Source organism: Oncorhynchus kisutch, linkage group LG4 (genome assembly GCF_002021735.2).
Source record: "Oncorhynchus kisutch isolate 150728-3 linkage group LG4, Okis_V2, whole genome shotgun sequence".
NCBI classification, from domain to species: Eukaryota; Metazoa; Chordata; class Actinopteri; order Salmoniformes; family Salmonidae; genus Oncorhynchus; species Oncorhynchus kisutch.
Genome location: NC_034177.2, coordinates 66,922,840 through 66,940,706, shown reverse-complemented (window position 1 = coordinate 66,940,706; position 17,867 = coordinate 66,922,840). Strand labels below are relative to the sequence as shown.

General features: G+C 42.3%; 1 protein-coding gene across 23 annotated transcripts in view; it reads left to right on the top strand.

The window, feature by feature from the left end:
- The window catches only part of LOC109889887 (collagen alpha-1(XIII) chain-like), a 113,872-nt gene that overhangs the window by 89,422 nt on the left and 6,583 nt on the right, over nucleotides 1-17,867 (top strand). For 16 of the 23 annotated variants that reach the window (XM_031823438.1, XM_031823433.1, XM_031823432.1 and 13 more), the window contains 19 exons: nucleotides 539-574; nucleotides 665-718; nucleotides 1,561-1,647; nucleotides 1,751-1,777; nucleotides 1,951-1,986; nucleotides 2,084-2,140; nucleotides 2,240-2,263; nucleotides 2,493-2,591; nucleotides 2,745-2,879; nucleotides 3,771-3,842; nucleotides 4,030-4,074; nucleotides 4,233-4,283; nucleotides 4,405-4,431; nucleotides 4,590-4,676; nucleotides 5,683-5,718; nucleotides 6,826-6,879; nucleotides 7,005-7,058; nucleotides 7,542-7,577; nucleotides 10,106-10,192. In XM_031823438.1, coding sequence (XP_031679298.1) covers nucleotides 539-574; nucleotides 665-718; nucleotides 1,561-1,647; nucleotides 1,751-1,777; nucleotides 1,951-1,986; nucleotides 2,084-2,140; nucleotides 2,240-2,263; nucleotides 2,493-2,591; nucleotides 2,745-2,879; nucleotides 3,771-3,842; nucleotides 4,030-4,074; nucleotides 4,233-4,283; nucleotides 4,405-4,431; nucleotides 4,590-4,676; nucleotides 5,683-5,718; nucleotides 6,826-6,879; nucleotides 7,005-7,058; nucleotides 7,542-7,577; nucleotides 10,106-10,192 — 1,104 coding nt within the window. Of the gene's footprint in view, nucleotides 1-538; nucleotides 575-664; nucleotides 719-1,560; nucleotides 1,648-1,750; nucleotides 1,778-1,950; nucleotides 1,987-2,083; nucleotides 2,141-2,239; nucleotides 2,264-2,492; nucleotides 2,592-2,744; nucleotides 2,880-3,770; nucleotides 3,843-4,029; nucleotides 4,075-4,232; nucleotides 4,284-4,404; nucleotides 4,432-4,589; nucleotides 4,677-5,682; nucleotides 5,719-6,825; nucleotides 6,880-7,004; nucleotides 7,059-7,541; nucleotides 7,578-10,105; nucleotides 10,193-10,711; nucleotides 10,790-17,867 lie in introns of all 23 variants that reach the window. The other 7 variants (XM_020481671.2, XM_031823450.1, XM_031823434.1 and 4 more) reach the window with 6 other exon arrangements.

Here is a 17,867-nt window from a genome sequence, read left to right as displayed (position 1 = left end):
ACAACCTTCCATAAGTGCTATAAACCCATGTGGGTCCTGTGGTCACAGCTGTGACCGTACATCATCCGCTGTGCGTCCGCTCGTTAAGCTGGCCAATTGAAGAGGGGAGCAAACACAGAGATTAATTAAATAACTATCATGTGTTCCTTTTCTATTTATAACAACCAATTTCTAGGGTTAATTGGCTTGCGGTGAGCTAGAAGCTCTTGACGAATGACAATCAGCGACAGTTCCATGTCCAAACCTAGACCAGCTATATGCGAGCATAGAATGCACCAACTCCAACATGCCTTTCCAAATATTGATCCCATTGCATGCTGTACTGAGGGAATTCTGTTCTTCCAAGAAAACTGACAAACACATGGGTGTAAACAGGCCCGATGCTGTATCAGACTATTACAAAATGAATGAAAAATGCTTGTTTGGAAGATGTGGCATGGCTACTGATGAAAAGAGCATTACTGAATAACAACTTTCCCTATTTCTGTCTTCTCTCATTTCCCCCACCTTTGACCTTTGTGCCATCTTGGCACCGTAGGGAGAGCCAGGTTTTCCAGGTACTCCTGGAAGAAAGGTAATTTCCTTGAAATGGTGTGGCTAACACAGAGTGTAAAGGCCTATATTTATCTGGGTACTAAAACTCTGTCTTCCTTCCACTGTAAAGGGTCAAGCTGGTACCCCTGGAACACCTGGTATTCATGGAAAGAGGGGCTACAGGGTAGGCCTGGAATGGGCATTGTGTTTGTGATCTGTGTCTGTCAATCATGAGTGTTCCCATAACAACCAGAGCTCCATCAAGTCAATTGTCTATTATCTTCTCATTGTTTGTCTTTGTGACCCACTAGAGCTGTGATTCGTCTTGAGTTGCTTCTTTAGCTTTCTCCTCTGTAGCCTAACAGAGGAGAAAGGTTTTTGTATAATTATTTTGATCTTTGCATTACTTATGGACTGAAACATCTGGGCCTTTAATGGCTTTCTTACTATAGCTGCTTGTACTGCAGTGGTGTGGCATCATCATAACATGTCCTATGTGCCAGTGGAACATTTCAGAGAAGTCATTAACTAACATGACCCACACATTCCTGTTTCCAGAGAGTTTGCAAATGTGTGAAAACATTATCTTGTTGGAGAATGCTGTGATTTTTTTTTGCAGATTTGAGTTTGTGCCTGTGTTGAGGGGTTGAGATCTAAAGCTGTGGACAAGAGGCTGTGCTGTTGGATGTTTTCATGTCATTCACTTTGTGATTTAGATCCATGTAGGTCCGTTGTGTCTTCTGTGAGACCAACCAGTGCTGCACTATTGAACTCCCATCAATGGCACAGTCAATGGGGCAGTGTCAGTGTTATACACTAGAGCAAGTGTTGTCCTGCACAGTCACTTATGACACTGTCAAAATCAAATCAACGTTTATTGGCTGTGTACACAGTTTAGCAGATGTTATAGCGGGTGCAGTGAAACGCTTATGTTACTAGCTAGCTCCTAACAATGCAGTAAAATGTCAAACAGGTACACAAATGATCCATTTATAACAACTCTGTCCATGTTCTGTTCTGTGGCAGGGTGACAAGGGTGAACCCAGCGCAGCGGGGACAGGCATCAAAGGAGAACCAGGGACACCAGGACTTCAAGGCCTATCCGGATTCAAGGTACTATAGCTACCCAAACAGAGGCTGTAGAATAGTTATAAAAATACACCTTGGTTTAATAATATCACGGGGGCCCCTTAAAATGATGTGCTCTCTTTACCAGGGTGACAAAGGCGACCAAGGTGTCAAGGTGAGATGACCTCAGTTGACATTTTTGCACAACAGGAAATGTATGATCACTAAACATGATCCTCTCATTTGCTACAGTAACGTTCGATCCCATCCTTTTAGTGTTGAACACTGTGTTGAGGTTAATAATTGAAAGGAAAGAGGTTAACTGTCATACCTTTCATCACCCTCCAGGGGGAAGAAGGATCTGATGGCCCAGCTGGACCAAGAGTAAGTGCAGGCTCTGTCATAACGCATGCATTAATGTCAAAAGGAGATTTGGGAGATTTGCACCAAAACATCTGATTTTTTTCTCCCTTAACTTTAGGGTCCTCCAGGTGCAGCAGGGGAGCCAGGAAAATCAGAAATCATCAACAATGAAAATGTATATCACCAATTATTTACTTCCTTATGTAAATTGTTTGATTCATGAAGTATTATAAATTGTTACAGGACTTCTAACATTGGGTTTTTTTCTCCTTAGGATATTCGAAATGTACCTTTGATGGTGAGTGGACATCTCTAAAGTCTGTTAATGATGCATTAGAAGTGCATAGGCCTTCTTTATGCAGGTCGTTGTAACAGAAAGACAGCCATGTTGTCCGACAGACCATTTAAAGGCTGACTGTATTTTGCCACTGTAATTCCAATACAATGTTTGCTAATATGAATACAGTACTAGACATACAGCATATGTTTTCAATAAGTCATTCTGATCTGTTTCTTTATCGATCCAGGGCCCACCTGGACTACCTGGCCCTCAAGGGGGCCCCGGAACACCAGGAACAAAGGGTGAAGTTGGCCTTCCAGGCCCTTCAGGTCTTGACGGAGAGAAGGTCAGATCACCCTCTTATTGTCTATTCATCAGTATAAATGTGCATTGTTAACCTGTCATGTATGAAAAAACACAGCATCAACAACAACATGGCGATGACAATAATGATAAAAGTAAGGACAACAATGGCAACAATGTCTAATTTGTGTGTCAGGGTCCTCGGGGGAAGCCTGGAGAGGCAGGTCCTGTTGGCCCAGCCGGCCCTGAAGGCCCCAGAGGGGAGGGGGGCCTGATGGGTTTCTCCGGAACCAAAGGAGATAAAGGGGACATGGGCCCATCTGGATCACCTGTGAGTAACTGGGGAACCCCAGACACTACACACACTCCCACACCAAAGCCAGAACACTACAGTAGCACTGTCATCTGGCCTCCCGAGTGGCGCAGCGGTCTAAGGCACCGCATCTCAGTGAAAGAGGCGTCACTACAGTCCCTGGTTCGTATCCAGGCTGTATCATATCCGGCCGTGATTGGGAGTCCCATAGGGCGGCGCACAATTGACCTTTCCTCGTCCGGGTGTGGCCAGGGTAGGCCAAATAAGAATTTGTCATTAACTGACTTGCCTAGTTAAATAAATAATAATTCCCAGAAGAAAGGGACTGGAGCTAGCTCTTTGTACCACATATTGTACCTCGTATTATCTAATTAGAAACCTTTTTTAGGCTTCAGTAATATACCTACTCCAGTACTGACAGTGGAGTGGGCTACACTCATCATACCATATAGCCAAAACACATCCCAAATACTGCAGCGTCTACGAGACTTTTCCTTCACCATTCTTGTATGATTATTTGTGTTAATCATATCAACACACTCTATGTGTGGGTTTATTAACCTTTAAATAACTGCTTGGGAGAAATTGTGTGATTGTCTAGCATCGTCTGTGTGTGTAGACACTGAGAAAGGATGGGCAGCATTGCGTCCCTCATTACCGGCAGTTTCATGCCCTTACAGCCAGAATCTGTAGGTAACCAGACAAAACTAAAAAACTGTATGTGATATATTTGGTCAACGGTTTTGGCACATTCAAGATTAATGTTAACTTTTAACATCTGATTTAAAAAATGTAATCGTCTATTTTGTATTAATTGACACTCTGATATGGAAATTAACCAAAACCAATCACTGATTTGAACACACTGACAACATTTGAATCACTATCACCCCTTTCCTTGTTCTGTAGGGTTTAGATGGCCCTACTGGTGAAAAGGGGGTTTCTGGGCCTCCTGGTCCCATTGGATTACCAGGCGCAATGGTACGCAATGGTGCCCCTCAGACTGCATCTGAGTATACAGTAGGCAGTGTCTGACCTGGCATTGGGTAGCAGCGAAATACTGTTCGCAATACTAGCCATCTGTACAGTGCTGATTGGGTGTACAGCAGTGTTTTATTCATGCGAGTAGCCTATGTTAACCTTGTATTCATGTGACTTGATGCTTCAGGGTCAGAAGGGTGAGTCCGGAGATAAGGGAGGAATGTCAGACATGGTAAGGGATCCCCTCCACTGTGTATCTCATTGTTTTTAATGACCCGTGCGTGTTTGAGTGAACTTGAGAGGGGTCAGATTCAGAGGACGTGATGTTTGAGTGAACCCACTAATGAGGAAGTGTATGCATTGATGACGTTACCTGATGTTTGTCTTTAGGTATACGGGCCTCCAGGTCCTCCAGGACCACAAGGACCAGTTGGCCCTGCGGTGAGTACACTATTAGGCAATATAAGCCCTCAGAAATATCTATTAAACCTCCTAATAATATGACATATTTACATGAAGTGATTGACATATCCTGACTGGAATTGTTTCTTTTACCCCTCAGGGACCTGAAGGACTGGGAGGGCCAAAGGTAAGAGTTGATTGTGGTAGCCTCTGTAATGTCTTACTGTACCTCCAGAATCCTTTGATACTGTAGTTGTCAGTACTCTCTCAAATCAGTGGTTTTAGTAAGTTGGTGTAATGCCTATGTAGTAAACGTGAATAATGTATTTTCTGTGCCTCTTTTAGGGGGAGCCAGGCATAGGCATACGGGGAGAGAAGGGAGCATCTGGTTCGAAAGGCGATAAAGGGGACAGGGGTCATCTTGGGCTTCCTGTAAGTACACTAATTTGACCATCTCTTTGACCATTTTGCCATTATAAGTTGTATTTTGACTCCTGGAAACCAAAGTAGAGTGGGTGTACTCTTTGTTCAGGCTTTTGTGTCTTAGAACCAGGCAGCATGACTGTTCTGATGTTGTCATGTCACTTTATAACTAGGCCTAACCAATGATGGTTTGATTGCTCAATGGTTGCATTAATGTTTTCAAAGTGCATGGATGGATGGTTGCTGCAGTACATAAGGGCAATAAAATCACTAATATGAAAACTAAAACATGTCATCTACAATATACATTACCATTGTCCAATTTTTTTTTAGATGACTCAATAATTATTATTATTAGATGGAAAGAGTTAATCATTTTCTTCATTATGCCAACTTTTGTTTAGTTTTCTGATAATCTCTCTGGAATTCTGTAAATATATATAGTTCTATATTTAATTGCATGTTAAGGAATAGGTTGGATATGAATCACTGGGGGTCTCTTCCTTACTTCTGGTTTACTTCTTGGGAGTCAAAGGTCATTGTTGATATTCAGTACATGTTCTAGTCACATCGTCGATGGCTCAGTAACTCCTTTTATATGGAAATGATGATGATATTATGTATATGCTAATCAATGTTGGTACAAGACATGAAATTTGCAAATCATCATAGACACTTAAACCTTCACACTTCAAACTGCTTTCTATATGGACATCAACTATAGAAAGAAGTTGAACCATGCTTATGTTTCTGAAAAACACAATTTTATCAAATGTCAGGACTTAATTATTTGACAGTGATAATCAACTGCACCTATAAAAGGAGTAACTGTTTCTCACATCATCACAACACAATCACCCTTCATCAACAACTGGATGTGTTTTTGAGTCACGAATCACTGCTTCACTCACTCACCCCTTACCCTCTCCCCCCTCCACACCTCCTCCTCCCCTTCTCCCATCACCTACCTTCCATCTCTCCATCTCTGCTCTCTAAATGTTTACACACTGTCCAGGGGGCTCATGGTTTAGACGGCAGGCCTGGTCCAGTGGTGAGTGGCGCAAGTCCTGTACCCACCCAACACACATTCCTCCCCTACCCCACCTCCCCTCCTCTGCTCCCCCCATGGCTTATTTGCATGTCTGTCTGCGCTGGTGTCTTGTCTGTCTGTCTGTCTGCTTGCCTTTCCTACATGCTTGTCCTGTCTGTCCTGTCTTGTAGTCTGTCTGGTTGTCTGCAGAGAGAACAGTTCTGTTTTTAGGCATTTTTTGAGGATTGCTCTGGCATAGGGACGATGTTCACATGACTGTGTCCCATGTCTGTCTGGCATTGGAACGTGTCATGGTCCTAAAATGGGCCCTTTGATGTTTCTCCTCTCAGTGCGTATATGTTTTGAAGTAGTAAATGGCAAGAATTAGTCCCACTTGTTCATTACAGCCTGAATCCTAACGTGAGATGTGCATGGGTAACCCAGACTTAAATCATGTGTTGACGTCAATGGAAGATCTATAAGGACATTTGAGTTCCGAAATCAGACCTCAAGATTCAGCCTACTTGCATAAAGTCATGACAAACTGAGGGTCTGAGTCCATGCCATTGCAAATCTTCAAAACATACCGTTGTAATTCTCCTATGATCATATGCAAGCAGTGAAATGCTTTGAACTGGCGTTGTGATGTCCTACCAGGAGAGCATGCTGGGATGCTCATGCTGCATGTTGATATGTATACAGGACAGTATGGCAGTATGGCTCTGTCATGCAAAACGCTGAACTATCTGTACATGCTGTAGTATCTGCCTGAGATGCAAGGTCCTCCTGTCGAATCCTGACTTCCACAGGGAGAGCGAGAGCTGCAGCTGACCTCTTTTACTAATCATATTTTCTCCTTTTTTTGTTCCTGTTCATTCTTTAGCTCAACAAGCTTGGTGTAACATGCACAGTGGGGTAACCTAGAGAACACCACTACCTAATCAATCAATAGGCTATTATTTAATCATGACTAACATAAACAGAGTTGGTTAACTCCTCTTTTGGCACGTAAGGGCTCCAGAAAGCTTGTTGATCTATTGACGGAAATGCAATAATCTCTTTCCTTTGGATATCCTCCCATTGTAATGTCTGCATTCACTGATTGTCATCTTGTCCTTAAACTTAAAGGGCCTGATAGGACCAGTTGGTGTGGCAGGGCCAGCAGGACTGAAGGGAGATAGAGTGAGTACTTACAACACACACACTAAAGTAGCACACACACACCACATAAGAGCTATCAGTCAAAACAGAGCTTATTTATCTATTTGAGATGAATGATTTATATTGTTATTTTTCTATCAATTCAGGGTTACAAGGGAGATTCAGGAGTCCCAGGACCAATTGGGCCTCAAGGCATCCCTGTAAGTAGTTTGTCAAATTACCTAAGTATCAAGAACATCAAATAAATACATTATTGCATTTACAATCAACGTTGTGAGCAATGAGCAGTTTGGAGCATAGCATCATTAGTACCTTAAATAATCTCTTAATTAACTCTGAGGGAATCGATAGATCAAATTGATTGACAGCACAAAGCTATTACCAAATCAGTGGCTTTGTGGTTAGCATGTCCGCCCTGAGATTGGAGGGTTGGGAGTCCGATCCCTGGGCGAGTCATACCAAATACTGTAAAAATGGGATCCGATGTGTGACTAAGGAGATGGATTGGGGGTAAGGCCCTGCGATAGCGTTCTGTCCGGGGGGTATACTTGTACATCACGCTTCCTCTCACGAGAGATCGGCTCCTGCAAGACTACTTACTTCACTTACAAAGCTATTACTCAAGGCAATGTCTCTCAATGCTTGCACAGGAAATCATATTGTGTTTAACTTCCTCTTCTCAGGGTTTAGTAGGACCACAAGGATTCAAAGGGAACCGGGTAAGATAACAGCTGATAATTATGTGCTTGTACTGCTCTCTTGGAGTACAATGTGCTTCTAACCAGAGGACAATAACATGTTCTCTGCTAATTAGTACTTCTGATAAACTATGGGATTTCAAATGGCTTCTGATCCTCCATGCTCCTACTTCACTCAACACTAGATATACTCCCAACCAAAATGAGCAAAGGTATTCTTCATTGAAAAGTACTAATCAAAAAGACTAGTGTCATTTTTCAGTTGTCTTTTTGGTAATAGTTCATCATCAATCAATCATTTGCAAGCCCATTGGGTTGTCAAGTTTGTTATTCTTAAAAGCATGGTGGGCCTGTATTAGGTAATATGAGCAGGACCATGGTGGATTCAAAGGCTCTCTTAAGTAGGCGAATCTGAATCTAAATGTTATTTAAATGTCAATAACCTCATCTTCTGAAAAATGTGTCCAAAATAGCCAATGATGAGTGTCCTTCAATTGTGTTTTTGGTGATGTTTGAAAAAATGATATTCATATGTCCTTTGCCTTTCTGAGGTGAATGTATTTGTTTTGCAGTGGCCTTTTTACCTCAGAGTTCAATTCATCTAGTTAAAATATGCAAATATGACTGAGGTAGTATAAATTGAGACAGGGGATCAAAAGAGATTGAAGATGTTTGTACTTGATAATGAGAGGACTGGAACATGTGAATGGACACATCAAAGACCTTAGAAAATGACATGCTGTTTTCTTTGAAGACAAGTCAAAAGGGTGTTCTCTTTCACATTGTCCGACCTAAGGTTACCTTGTACTGTCGTGTCTGAAAATGTTGTTTTTAAAGTAATCACATAATGCCTCACTCCCATTTTGTAAAATAGCCACTGCAAAAAAAGTGTACCAAAAATGTACCAATGTATTAGAGATGATTTGGTTCATATACCCATGTCCCCCCTTCCCCTTGGAGAATGTTTCCTTCCTTCCTATTAACATCTGACTTAATATTCTGACTCCCACCTTAAAAGTCACAACATGTCATTGACCCTCTCAGCACTTCCAACTGGGTTCATGTCAGCAGGAAGTATTTGACATTGACAGTTATGGCTACTTACTATCTGTGGATCAAATGTATTTGCTGCTCAAATGGGGTGTAAAGAAGGGGAAAGAGATTGATATTGTGAGGTACTTTGCTACACCAGTTGGAGGTGCTGTGGCCAGTTGTGGGATCGTGGTGCTGTTTTTACTCTTGTCCTGTCTTCCTTTGTTTCCGCAGGTCTTCCTATCCCCTTTTCCTCCCCTCCACCCTGCTCTGTTTCCCGCGGCTCTTTTTGCCGGGTCGTGTTGCCCTCTCTCTCCCTCTCACACACCCTGGCAACCTGCTCCTCCTGCATTCTAATGTCGTAGTCCCGGGTTAATCTTCTTCCTACTCCTCCTCCTCTTACCACTTACCTTCCCTGCAAGCCTGCCTGTAATTTCCTTTCACTTGGCTGACAAGTAATGTTCTCACAACGTTGCCACAACGTTAGGCAAGGTTGATGGTTTTCGGGCAACGTTTGGGCAACGTTGTGAGAGCATTATATGTGTTGGCCAGGATTTATTATCATTCCAATTCCAATTCCTTCTTGATAAACTCGTCTAGCCCTTAATCCAACCCCTTCAAAGGCCTTGATCTTGGTGAGCGGATGTTTGAATAATAATGTGGTCCGGTTTTATACATATACCCACATATAATATCTATAATATTTTACAAGGTTTGCTTTGGTTGGAAATATGATACAATAAGTACTAGCCTCTGAATTTATCGTAAATTACACATTCTCATGGATGCACGATCTAATAGATCAACCTAATATAGGCTGTAGGTGCATAATGTAACAATTCCGCGTGTAAGTACTGTAGCCCTTCACGTCCATTATATAACTGCAACTTCAGCAGTAAAGGAATGCCATTTCTTGAGAGAAAAATATTAGCTTTTGAAGATACTGTAAGTGGCTTGTTTACTTGTAGCCAGCTAGTAGCCAGTCCAGCCACCTTTTAGTGTACACAAACAACAGCATACTTTTCCGCTGTATGGCTCATGAATGTTATGTTGTTAGGGCTAGTGATACCCTTGTAATATCCTGTAGTAGTTGATGAATCAAAATAAGAATTTGTTCTGAACTGACTTGCCTAGTTAAATAAAGGTAAAATATATATATATATATTTTTTTTATTAATCAATGAAGTGTTTCTATCCCTGCAACAAGTCTGTGAAGGTTATCTCAGGCACTAAAGGAACCCGCTCACCAATAGCATTGGCCTGTATCCCTACTCCCTAACTTCCTCCACTTACTTTCCCCACCACTACATTCTTAAACTTCAGTACTCTTCTTCGTAAACCCCAAAAAGCACATCCTCCTTACTTTTATGGTCTTCAATTATCTGTAAAATGTCTAAATTCCTTAGGTAAGAATACAAGCTTCATGATTTCAAAAAGCAAACATATTTGCTTACTGTGTGGGCGAGCCAGCCAGGAGGAACTAAAGACTGTCTCTTGTAATGCACTGTTGTTTTCAGGGAGAGAGGGGCAAGAAAGGCAACAGGGGAACTAAAGGGGATAAGGGGGACCAAGGAGCACCCGGATTAGATGCCCCCTGTCCATTGGTATGTCCTGCGTTCAATGTGCAAGCCAGGTGGCAAAAAGAAGGAGCGACCCTCAGAATACCACATAACCTGCACTGACAATCAGGAGTCTCTGTGTTCTGATCTTGACTTCCTTTTGCCTCTTAACCGACTCTAATAGACCCTGAAGTGGTTTTGGTCCAAGCGTCTCCTACAGTATTAGTCCAGAGATACAAACTGCATTCATGATAATGATTTGGTATTCATTGAATGACTGGATGATTATTGGTTAAGAATGAATAATCACCCCCAGGACCAGCGACCATGAACCATCTGAGGGGGTTTTCTTTTCAAGGGTAAGACTAACAGAAACATGGCCCACTTACTCCAGTGAGTCTGTTCCTGTCAGTCCCAGGCCGCCTGCATGTTTAGGTGTGCCTGTAGCTACAGGCTTCGGTCTGCGAACGGAGCGGTAGCAGGTCCTCTCATCAGCCAGCAGGGTATAATGCCGGTAAAGGAGGGGCAATGTGCAGATGTTTACAAGGTTGATTTCACAAACAGGGTTTCCGAGGCTTTAAAGGAGAAAAGGGTGAACCGGGCCTACCTGGCCTGGACGGGCTGGATGCCCCTTGTCCTGTGGTATGCTTCCTCTCTCCCTTCCCTATCCAGCATGCCTTGGCTTTTCTAACCACCCCTTAACAATTCCATACATTTTCTTATTCACTTTACTTTAGGCATAAGTAAGATCTAATATAATAGGGATGCCTGAGCATTACATTGAACTAACACAATAGTACCGTTAGTTATGTAAAAATATTTTTACAAATAAAGGCTGTTTTACGGGTTGCTGACCAATTCTGCTATTTTGTGGGGGGGGTTTTGCGCTGATCTTAACTTTTTTTGTACAGAATGTTTCCACCATCGTCTCCTATGACCAAAAAAAGCTTTTGGACATCAGAATAGTTAACCTCAATTTAGATGAAGATTTCTACTTCAATGAGTTGGCAGCGCAGGACATACTGCTGACCCCGGACCAGGCCCTAATCCCCGACACTTGGAAAAGAAAGAGACGGCGATATAGAGGACAACGTGTGGGCAACCTAATGAACCTACGATGGCGAGTAAATAAACCTCTGTTCTATTGGCGAATGTACAATCACTGGACAAACTGGACAAGCTCCATTCGAGACTATCCTATCAACAAGTCCTGAAGAACTGTAATATCCTATGTTCCTCTGAAATTTGTCTGAACAAGGACATGGATAATATACATCTAGCTGGTTTTTCTATGCATCGGCAGGACAGAACAGCTGTTGCTTTGTTGTCGACAGCTGAAGCTCGATCTCTAATATTAAGGAAATCTTGAGATTCTGCTCGCATGAATACCTCATGATAAGCTGTAGACTTTATTATTTACCAAGATATTTTTTATCTATATTTTCCATAGCTGTCAGAAACCGATGCTGGCACTAAGACCGTACTCAACGAGCTGTATGGTGCCTTAATGCTCATCCAGATGTGGCACTCCTAGTGGCTGTGATTTTAATGCAGGAATACTGAAATCTGTCGTACCTCATTTCTACCAGCAAGTCACCTTTACAACTACAGGGTGATAAAACTCTTGGTCACCTTTACTCCACACACATAGATGCATACAAAGCTCTCCCTCGCCCCCCATTTGGCAAATCTGATCATAACTCTATCCTCCTTTGTGCTTACAAGCAAAAATTCAAACAGGAAGTACCAGTGATGCGCTAAATACGGAAGTGGTCAGATGAAGGGGATGCTAAACTACAAGACTGTTTCTCTAGCATAGACTGGAATATGTTCCGGGATTCATTCATATGCATTCAGGAGTTTACAACATCAGTCACAGGCTTCATTAATAAGTGCATTGACGACATCGTCCCCACAGTGACCATATGTACATATCCCAACCAGAAGCCATGGATTACAGGCAAAATCTGCACTGAGCAAAGGGTTAGATCTGACACTTTCAAGGTGCGGGACACTAACCCGGACAATTATAAGAAATCCCACTATGCCCTCCGACGAAATATCAAACGGGCATAGCATCAATACAGGACTAAGATCAATCCTACTACAGGCTTGCAAACTATAACGGATTACAAAGGGAAATCTAGCCATGAGCTGCCCAGTGATGCCAACCTACAATACGAGCTAGACAGACCAGCTGGCAAGTGTGTTCACTGACATGTTCACTTCTTTCTGACTCAGTCTGTAATGCCTTCATGTTTCAAGCAGACCACCATAGTCCCTGTGCCTGAGAACGCCAAGGTAACCTGTCTAAATGACTATCGCCCCGTAGCACTCTTATCTATAGCCATGAACTGATTTGAAAGGTTGGTCATGGCTCACATCAACAACGCCCAGACACCTTGGACCCACTCCAATTCACGTACTGCCCCAACAGATCAACAGATGACACAATCTCTATTGCACTCCACACTGCCCTTTCCCACTTGCACAAATGAAAAACACCTCCGTGAGAATGCTGACCATTGACTACAGCTCAGTGTTCAACACCATAGTGCCCTCAAAGCTCATCACCACGTTAAGAACCCTGGGACTGAACACCTCCATCTGCAACCAGATCCTGGATTTCCTGACGGGACGCCCCCAAGTGGTGAGGGTAGGCAACAACACATCCGCCAAGCTGACCCTTAACACGGGGGCCCCTAAGGGGTGCGTGCTTAGTCCCCTCCTGTACTCTGTTCACTCACGACTGCGTGGCGCGCACTACTCCAACACCATCATTAAGTTTGCCGACCACGGTGGTAGGCCTGATCACCAACGACGATGAGACAGCCTATAGCTGGGGTGGGCAATTCCAGTCCTCGGGGCCCTGATTGGTGTCACAGTTTTGCCCTAGCCCCATCTAACACACCTGACTCCAATAATAACATAATCATGATCTTCAGTTTAGAATGCAATTCGATTAATCAGCTGTGTTTGCTAGGGATGGAGAAAAAGTGTGACACCAATCACATACTCAAACAAAGCCAGCCATGTTTTTATTTATTTATTTTTATTTTACTAGGCAAGTCAGTTAAGAACAAATTCTTATTTTCAATGACGGCCTAGGAACAGTGGGTTAACTGCCTGTTCAGGGGCAGAACGACAGATTTGTACCATGTCAGCTCGGGGATTTGAACTTGCAACTTTCCGGTAACTAGTCCAACGCTCTAACCACTAGGCTACCCTCCTGCCCCATGTAGCGGAGACTATTGCCATGCTCCCAACCTAAACACCTTCTTCGTTGCTTCGAGGAAAACCCAGTACCGCCACCGACTGTGAGCTGTCTTCGCCGTGGCCGCCGTTATAGCAAGACATTTAAGCATGTTAACCCTCGCAAGGCTGCCTGCCCAGACGGCATCCCAAGTCATATCCTCAGAGTATGTTCAGACCAGCTGGCTGGAGGGTTTATGGACATATTAAATCTCTCCCTATCCTAGTCTGTTGTCCCCACTTGCTTCAAGATGTCCACCATTGTTCCTGTACCAAAGAAAACGAAGGTAACTGGACTAAATGGTTATCGCCCCGTAGCACTCACTTCTGTCATCATGAAATAACCTTATAACCTTACCTAACACCCTAGACCCACTCAGTCATCAAGTTTGCAGACGACACTATAGTGTACTTCAGGAGACAACTGAGAGAGTACATCCCCATCCACATTGACGGGGAGAGGGTGAAAAGCTTCAAATTCCTCGGCGGGCACTATCACTGACAATCTGAAATGGTCCATCCACACAGACAGTGTGGGGAAGAAGGCGCACCAGCGCCTCTTCAACAACAGGAGGATGAAGAAATTCGTCTTGGCCCCTAAGACCCTCACAAACTTCTACAGATGCACCTTTGAGAGCATCCTGTCGGGCTGATTCACTGCCTGATACAGCAATTGCACTGTCCAAAACCGCAGGGCTCGCCAGAAGGTGGTGCAGTCAGCCCAACGCATCACCGGGGGCACACTGCCTGCCCTCCACGACATCTACAGCACCCCGTGTCACAGGAAGGCCAAGAAGATCATCAAGAACCTCAGACACCCTAGCCACGGCCTGTTCACCATGTTACCATCTAGAAGGCGGAAACAGTGCACGTGTATCAAAATTGGATCCAAGAGACTGAAAAACAGTTTCTATCTTCAAGCCATCAGACTGTTAAATAGTCACCACTACCCGGCCTCCGCCCTGCCCTAAACTTAGTCACTGTTACTAGCCGGCTACCACCCGGTACCCAACCCTACACCTTAGAGACTGCTGCCCTATGTACATAGTAGAGGTCGACCGATTATGATTTTTCAACGCCGATACCGATTATTGGAGGACAAAAAAGCCGATGCCGATTTTTTTAATGTATTTGTAATAATGACAATTACAACAATACTGAATGAACACTTATTTGAACTTAAAATAATACATCAATAAAATCAATTTAGCCTCAAATAAATAATGAAACATTCAATTTGGTTTAAATAAAGCAAAAACAAAGTGTTGGAGAAGAAAGTAAAAGTGCAATATATGCCATGTAAGAAAGCTAATGTTTAAGTTCCTTGCTCAGATCATGAGAACATATGAAAGCTGGTGGTTCCTTTTAACATGAGTCTTCAATATTCCCAGGTAAGAAGTTTTAGGTTGCAGTTATTATAGGAATTATAGGACTATTTCTCTCTATACCATTTGTATTTCATTAACCTTTGACTATTGGATGTTCTTATAGGCACTTTAGTATTGCCAGTGTAACAGTATAGCTTCCGTACCTCTCCTCGCTCCTACCTGGGCTCGAACCAGGAACACATCGACAACAGCCACCCTCGAAGCAGCGTTACCCATGCAGAGCAAGGGGAACAACTACTCCAAGTCTCAGAGCGAGTGACGTTTGAAACGCTATTAGCGCGCACCCCGCTAACTAGCAAGCCATTTCACATTGATTACACCAGCCTAATCTCGGGAGTTGATAGGCTTGAAGTCATAAACAGCAGAGCTGCTGGCAAAACTCACGAAAGTGCTGTTTGAATGAATGCTTATGAGCCTGCTGGTGCCTACCATCGCTCAGTCAGACTGCTCTATCAAATCATAGACTTAATTATAACATAATAACACACAGAAATACGAGCCTTAGGTCATTAATATGGTCGATTCTGGAAACTATTACCTCGAAAACAAGACGTTTATTCTTTCAGTGAAATACGGAACCGTTCCGTATTTTATCTAACGGGTGGCATCCATCAGTCTAAATATTCTTGTTACATTGCACAACCTTCAATGTCATAATTACGTAAAATTCTGGCAAATTAGTTCGCAATGAGCTAGGCGGCCCAAACTGTTGCATATACCCTGACTCTGCGTGCAATGAACGCAAGAGAAATGACACAATTTCACCTGGTTAATATTGCCTGGTAATCTGGATTTCTTTTAGCTAAATATGCAGGTTTAAAAATATGTACTTCTGTGTATTGATTTTAAGAAAGGCATTGGTGTTTATGGTTATGTACACGTTGGAGCAACGACAGTCCTTTTTCGCGAATGTGCACTGCATCGATTATATGCAATGCAGGGCACGCTAGATAAACTAGTAATATCATCAACCATGTGTAGTTATAACTAGTGATTATGATTGATTAAGTTTAATGCTAGCTAGCAACTTACCGTAGCTTCTTACTGCATTTGCGTAACATGCAGGCTCCTCGTGGAGTGCAATGAGAGGCAGGTGGTTAGAGCGTTGAACTAGTTAACCGTAAGGTTGCAAGATTGAATCCCTGAGCTGACAAGGTAAAAATCTGTCATTCTGCCCCTGAACAAGGCAGTTAACCCACCGTTCCCATGCCGTTCTTAACTGACTTGCCTAGTTAAATAAAGATGAAATAAAGGTGTAAAAACATAATAATTAAAAAACGGCAAAATCGGCGTCCAAAATGACCGATTTCCGATTGTTATGAAAACTTGAAATCGGCCCTAATTAATCGGCCATTCCGATTAATCAGTCGACCTCTGGTACATAGTGATTGAACACGGGTAACTTTAATAATGTTTACATACTGTTACCCACTTCATATGTATATACTGTATTCTAGTCAAGGCTCATCCTATATAGCTACTGCTGTACACACCTTTTATATTCATATACTGTCTATACACAGCATCATATACATATTTATATTCCGGACTCGGACATTGCTCATTCTGATATTTCTTAATTCCTTTCTTTTAATGTGTGGGATTTGTGTGTATTGGTAGGTATTACTGCACTTTTGGAGCTAGAAACATAAGCATTTCACTGCACCTGCAATAACATCTACAAAATATGTGTACACAACCAATAAAATGAAATGTAATTCGATTTTGATTTGCTGCTACAAATACTGTTTACTATCTGCTACTTTATTCGTAGTTATCACTGCTCATCGACTCAGTACTGGTATACTGTATATAATTACGTGTTTTACTTTCCTTTATTTCTCTATTTTCTTTCTCTGCATTGTTGGGAAGGGCCCCTGTAAGTAAGCATTTCACTGTTAGTCCATACCTGTTGTTTACGAAGCATGTGACAAATATTTGATTTGATTTGAGAAGGGCAATGCCTTTATTTACAGAGTAGACATGCACACACTTGGAGCTGTTGATCAAGCTGTTAACTACAAATGTACTACTGTTTAGATAAACTAAACTAACTACTAATTTATTTGCTGAGAATTGCAAGGGCAACAGAACACCTACAGGAATTAGTGGTGTGCGACAGAATCTATTTTCTTGATCATAATAACCCAGACAGAACCCATTAAGTGACTTTAAATACTTTTTTTTTCAAAGCCTCTTGAAAGTTAATAGCCTTACTTTTCTTATTTGTATCCCTGTCTTCTCCACTACCACTCGCATGGCACCTTTTCCCTCCACCTTATCCTTTACCATTTTGGGCAACAGAACTGTATTGAGAAAGATTCTCTTGGGGAAAAAAACAGGGCCTCCTCAATGGTTTTAGTTTAACGCTGTTTTGTTTAGGTATTGAAAAGGAGAGAAAAAAAGAGGTTGACGGTTTGATTCATTCATAGAAGATGCCAGATGAAAGAAAATAACAGCCCAGTGGCTGTGTTTAAACCCTATTGCTAAAAGTTTGAATTAATTCAGACGATGGAGTCATATTTTTTACAAATACACATCTACTACTGTACCACTAGTTGTTTGGCTGGTTGTTGATGCTTTTTAACACAATATGCATAGTACATTGCATAAATATTATACACACACAATAGTATTTATTCAACAGTAAATTGCATTGTGATTTGTGTACATGTTTGCGTGTTTGCATGGTTATACTGTACAGAAAGTCACATTCTACAGTTTTAGCAGTTTGAGTAACACTTTATATTAAGTTAGTCTGTGTCAGAACAACTTAAACGAATAGTTCCGTGCTTCTACACCTGCATTGCTTGCTGTTTGGGGTTTTAGACTGGGTTTCTGTACAGCACTTTGAGATATCAGCTGATGTACGAAGGGCTATATAAATACATTTGATTTGATTTGATTTTGAGTTCACACAAATGACCAAATTACACATTGGTTTCCTTAACCTGTCGGCGGTCTATGGAGAAGGTATGACAGCAATCAATGCGTTGGTATAGTTACCCTGGCACTTCCCACATGCTAACGTTTTAGCATTTGTGGCACAAATCTTATTCAAGTCATGGGACCAATATTGT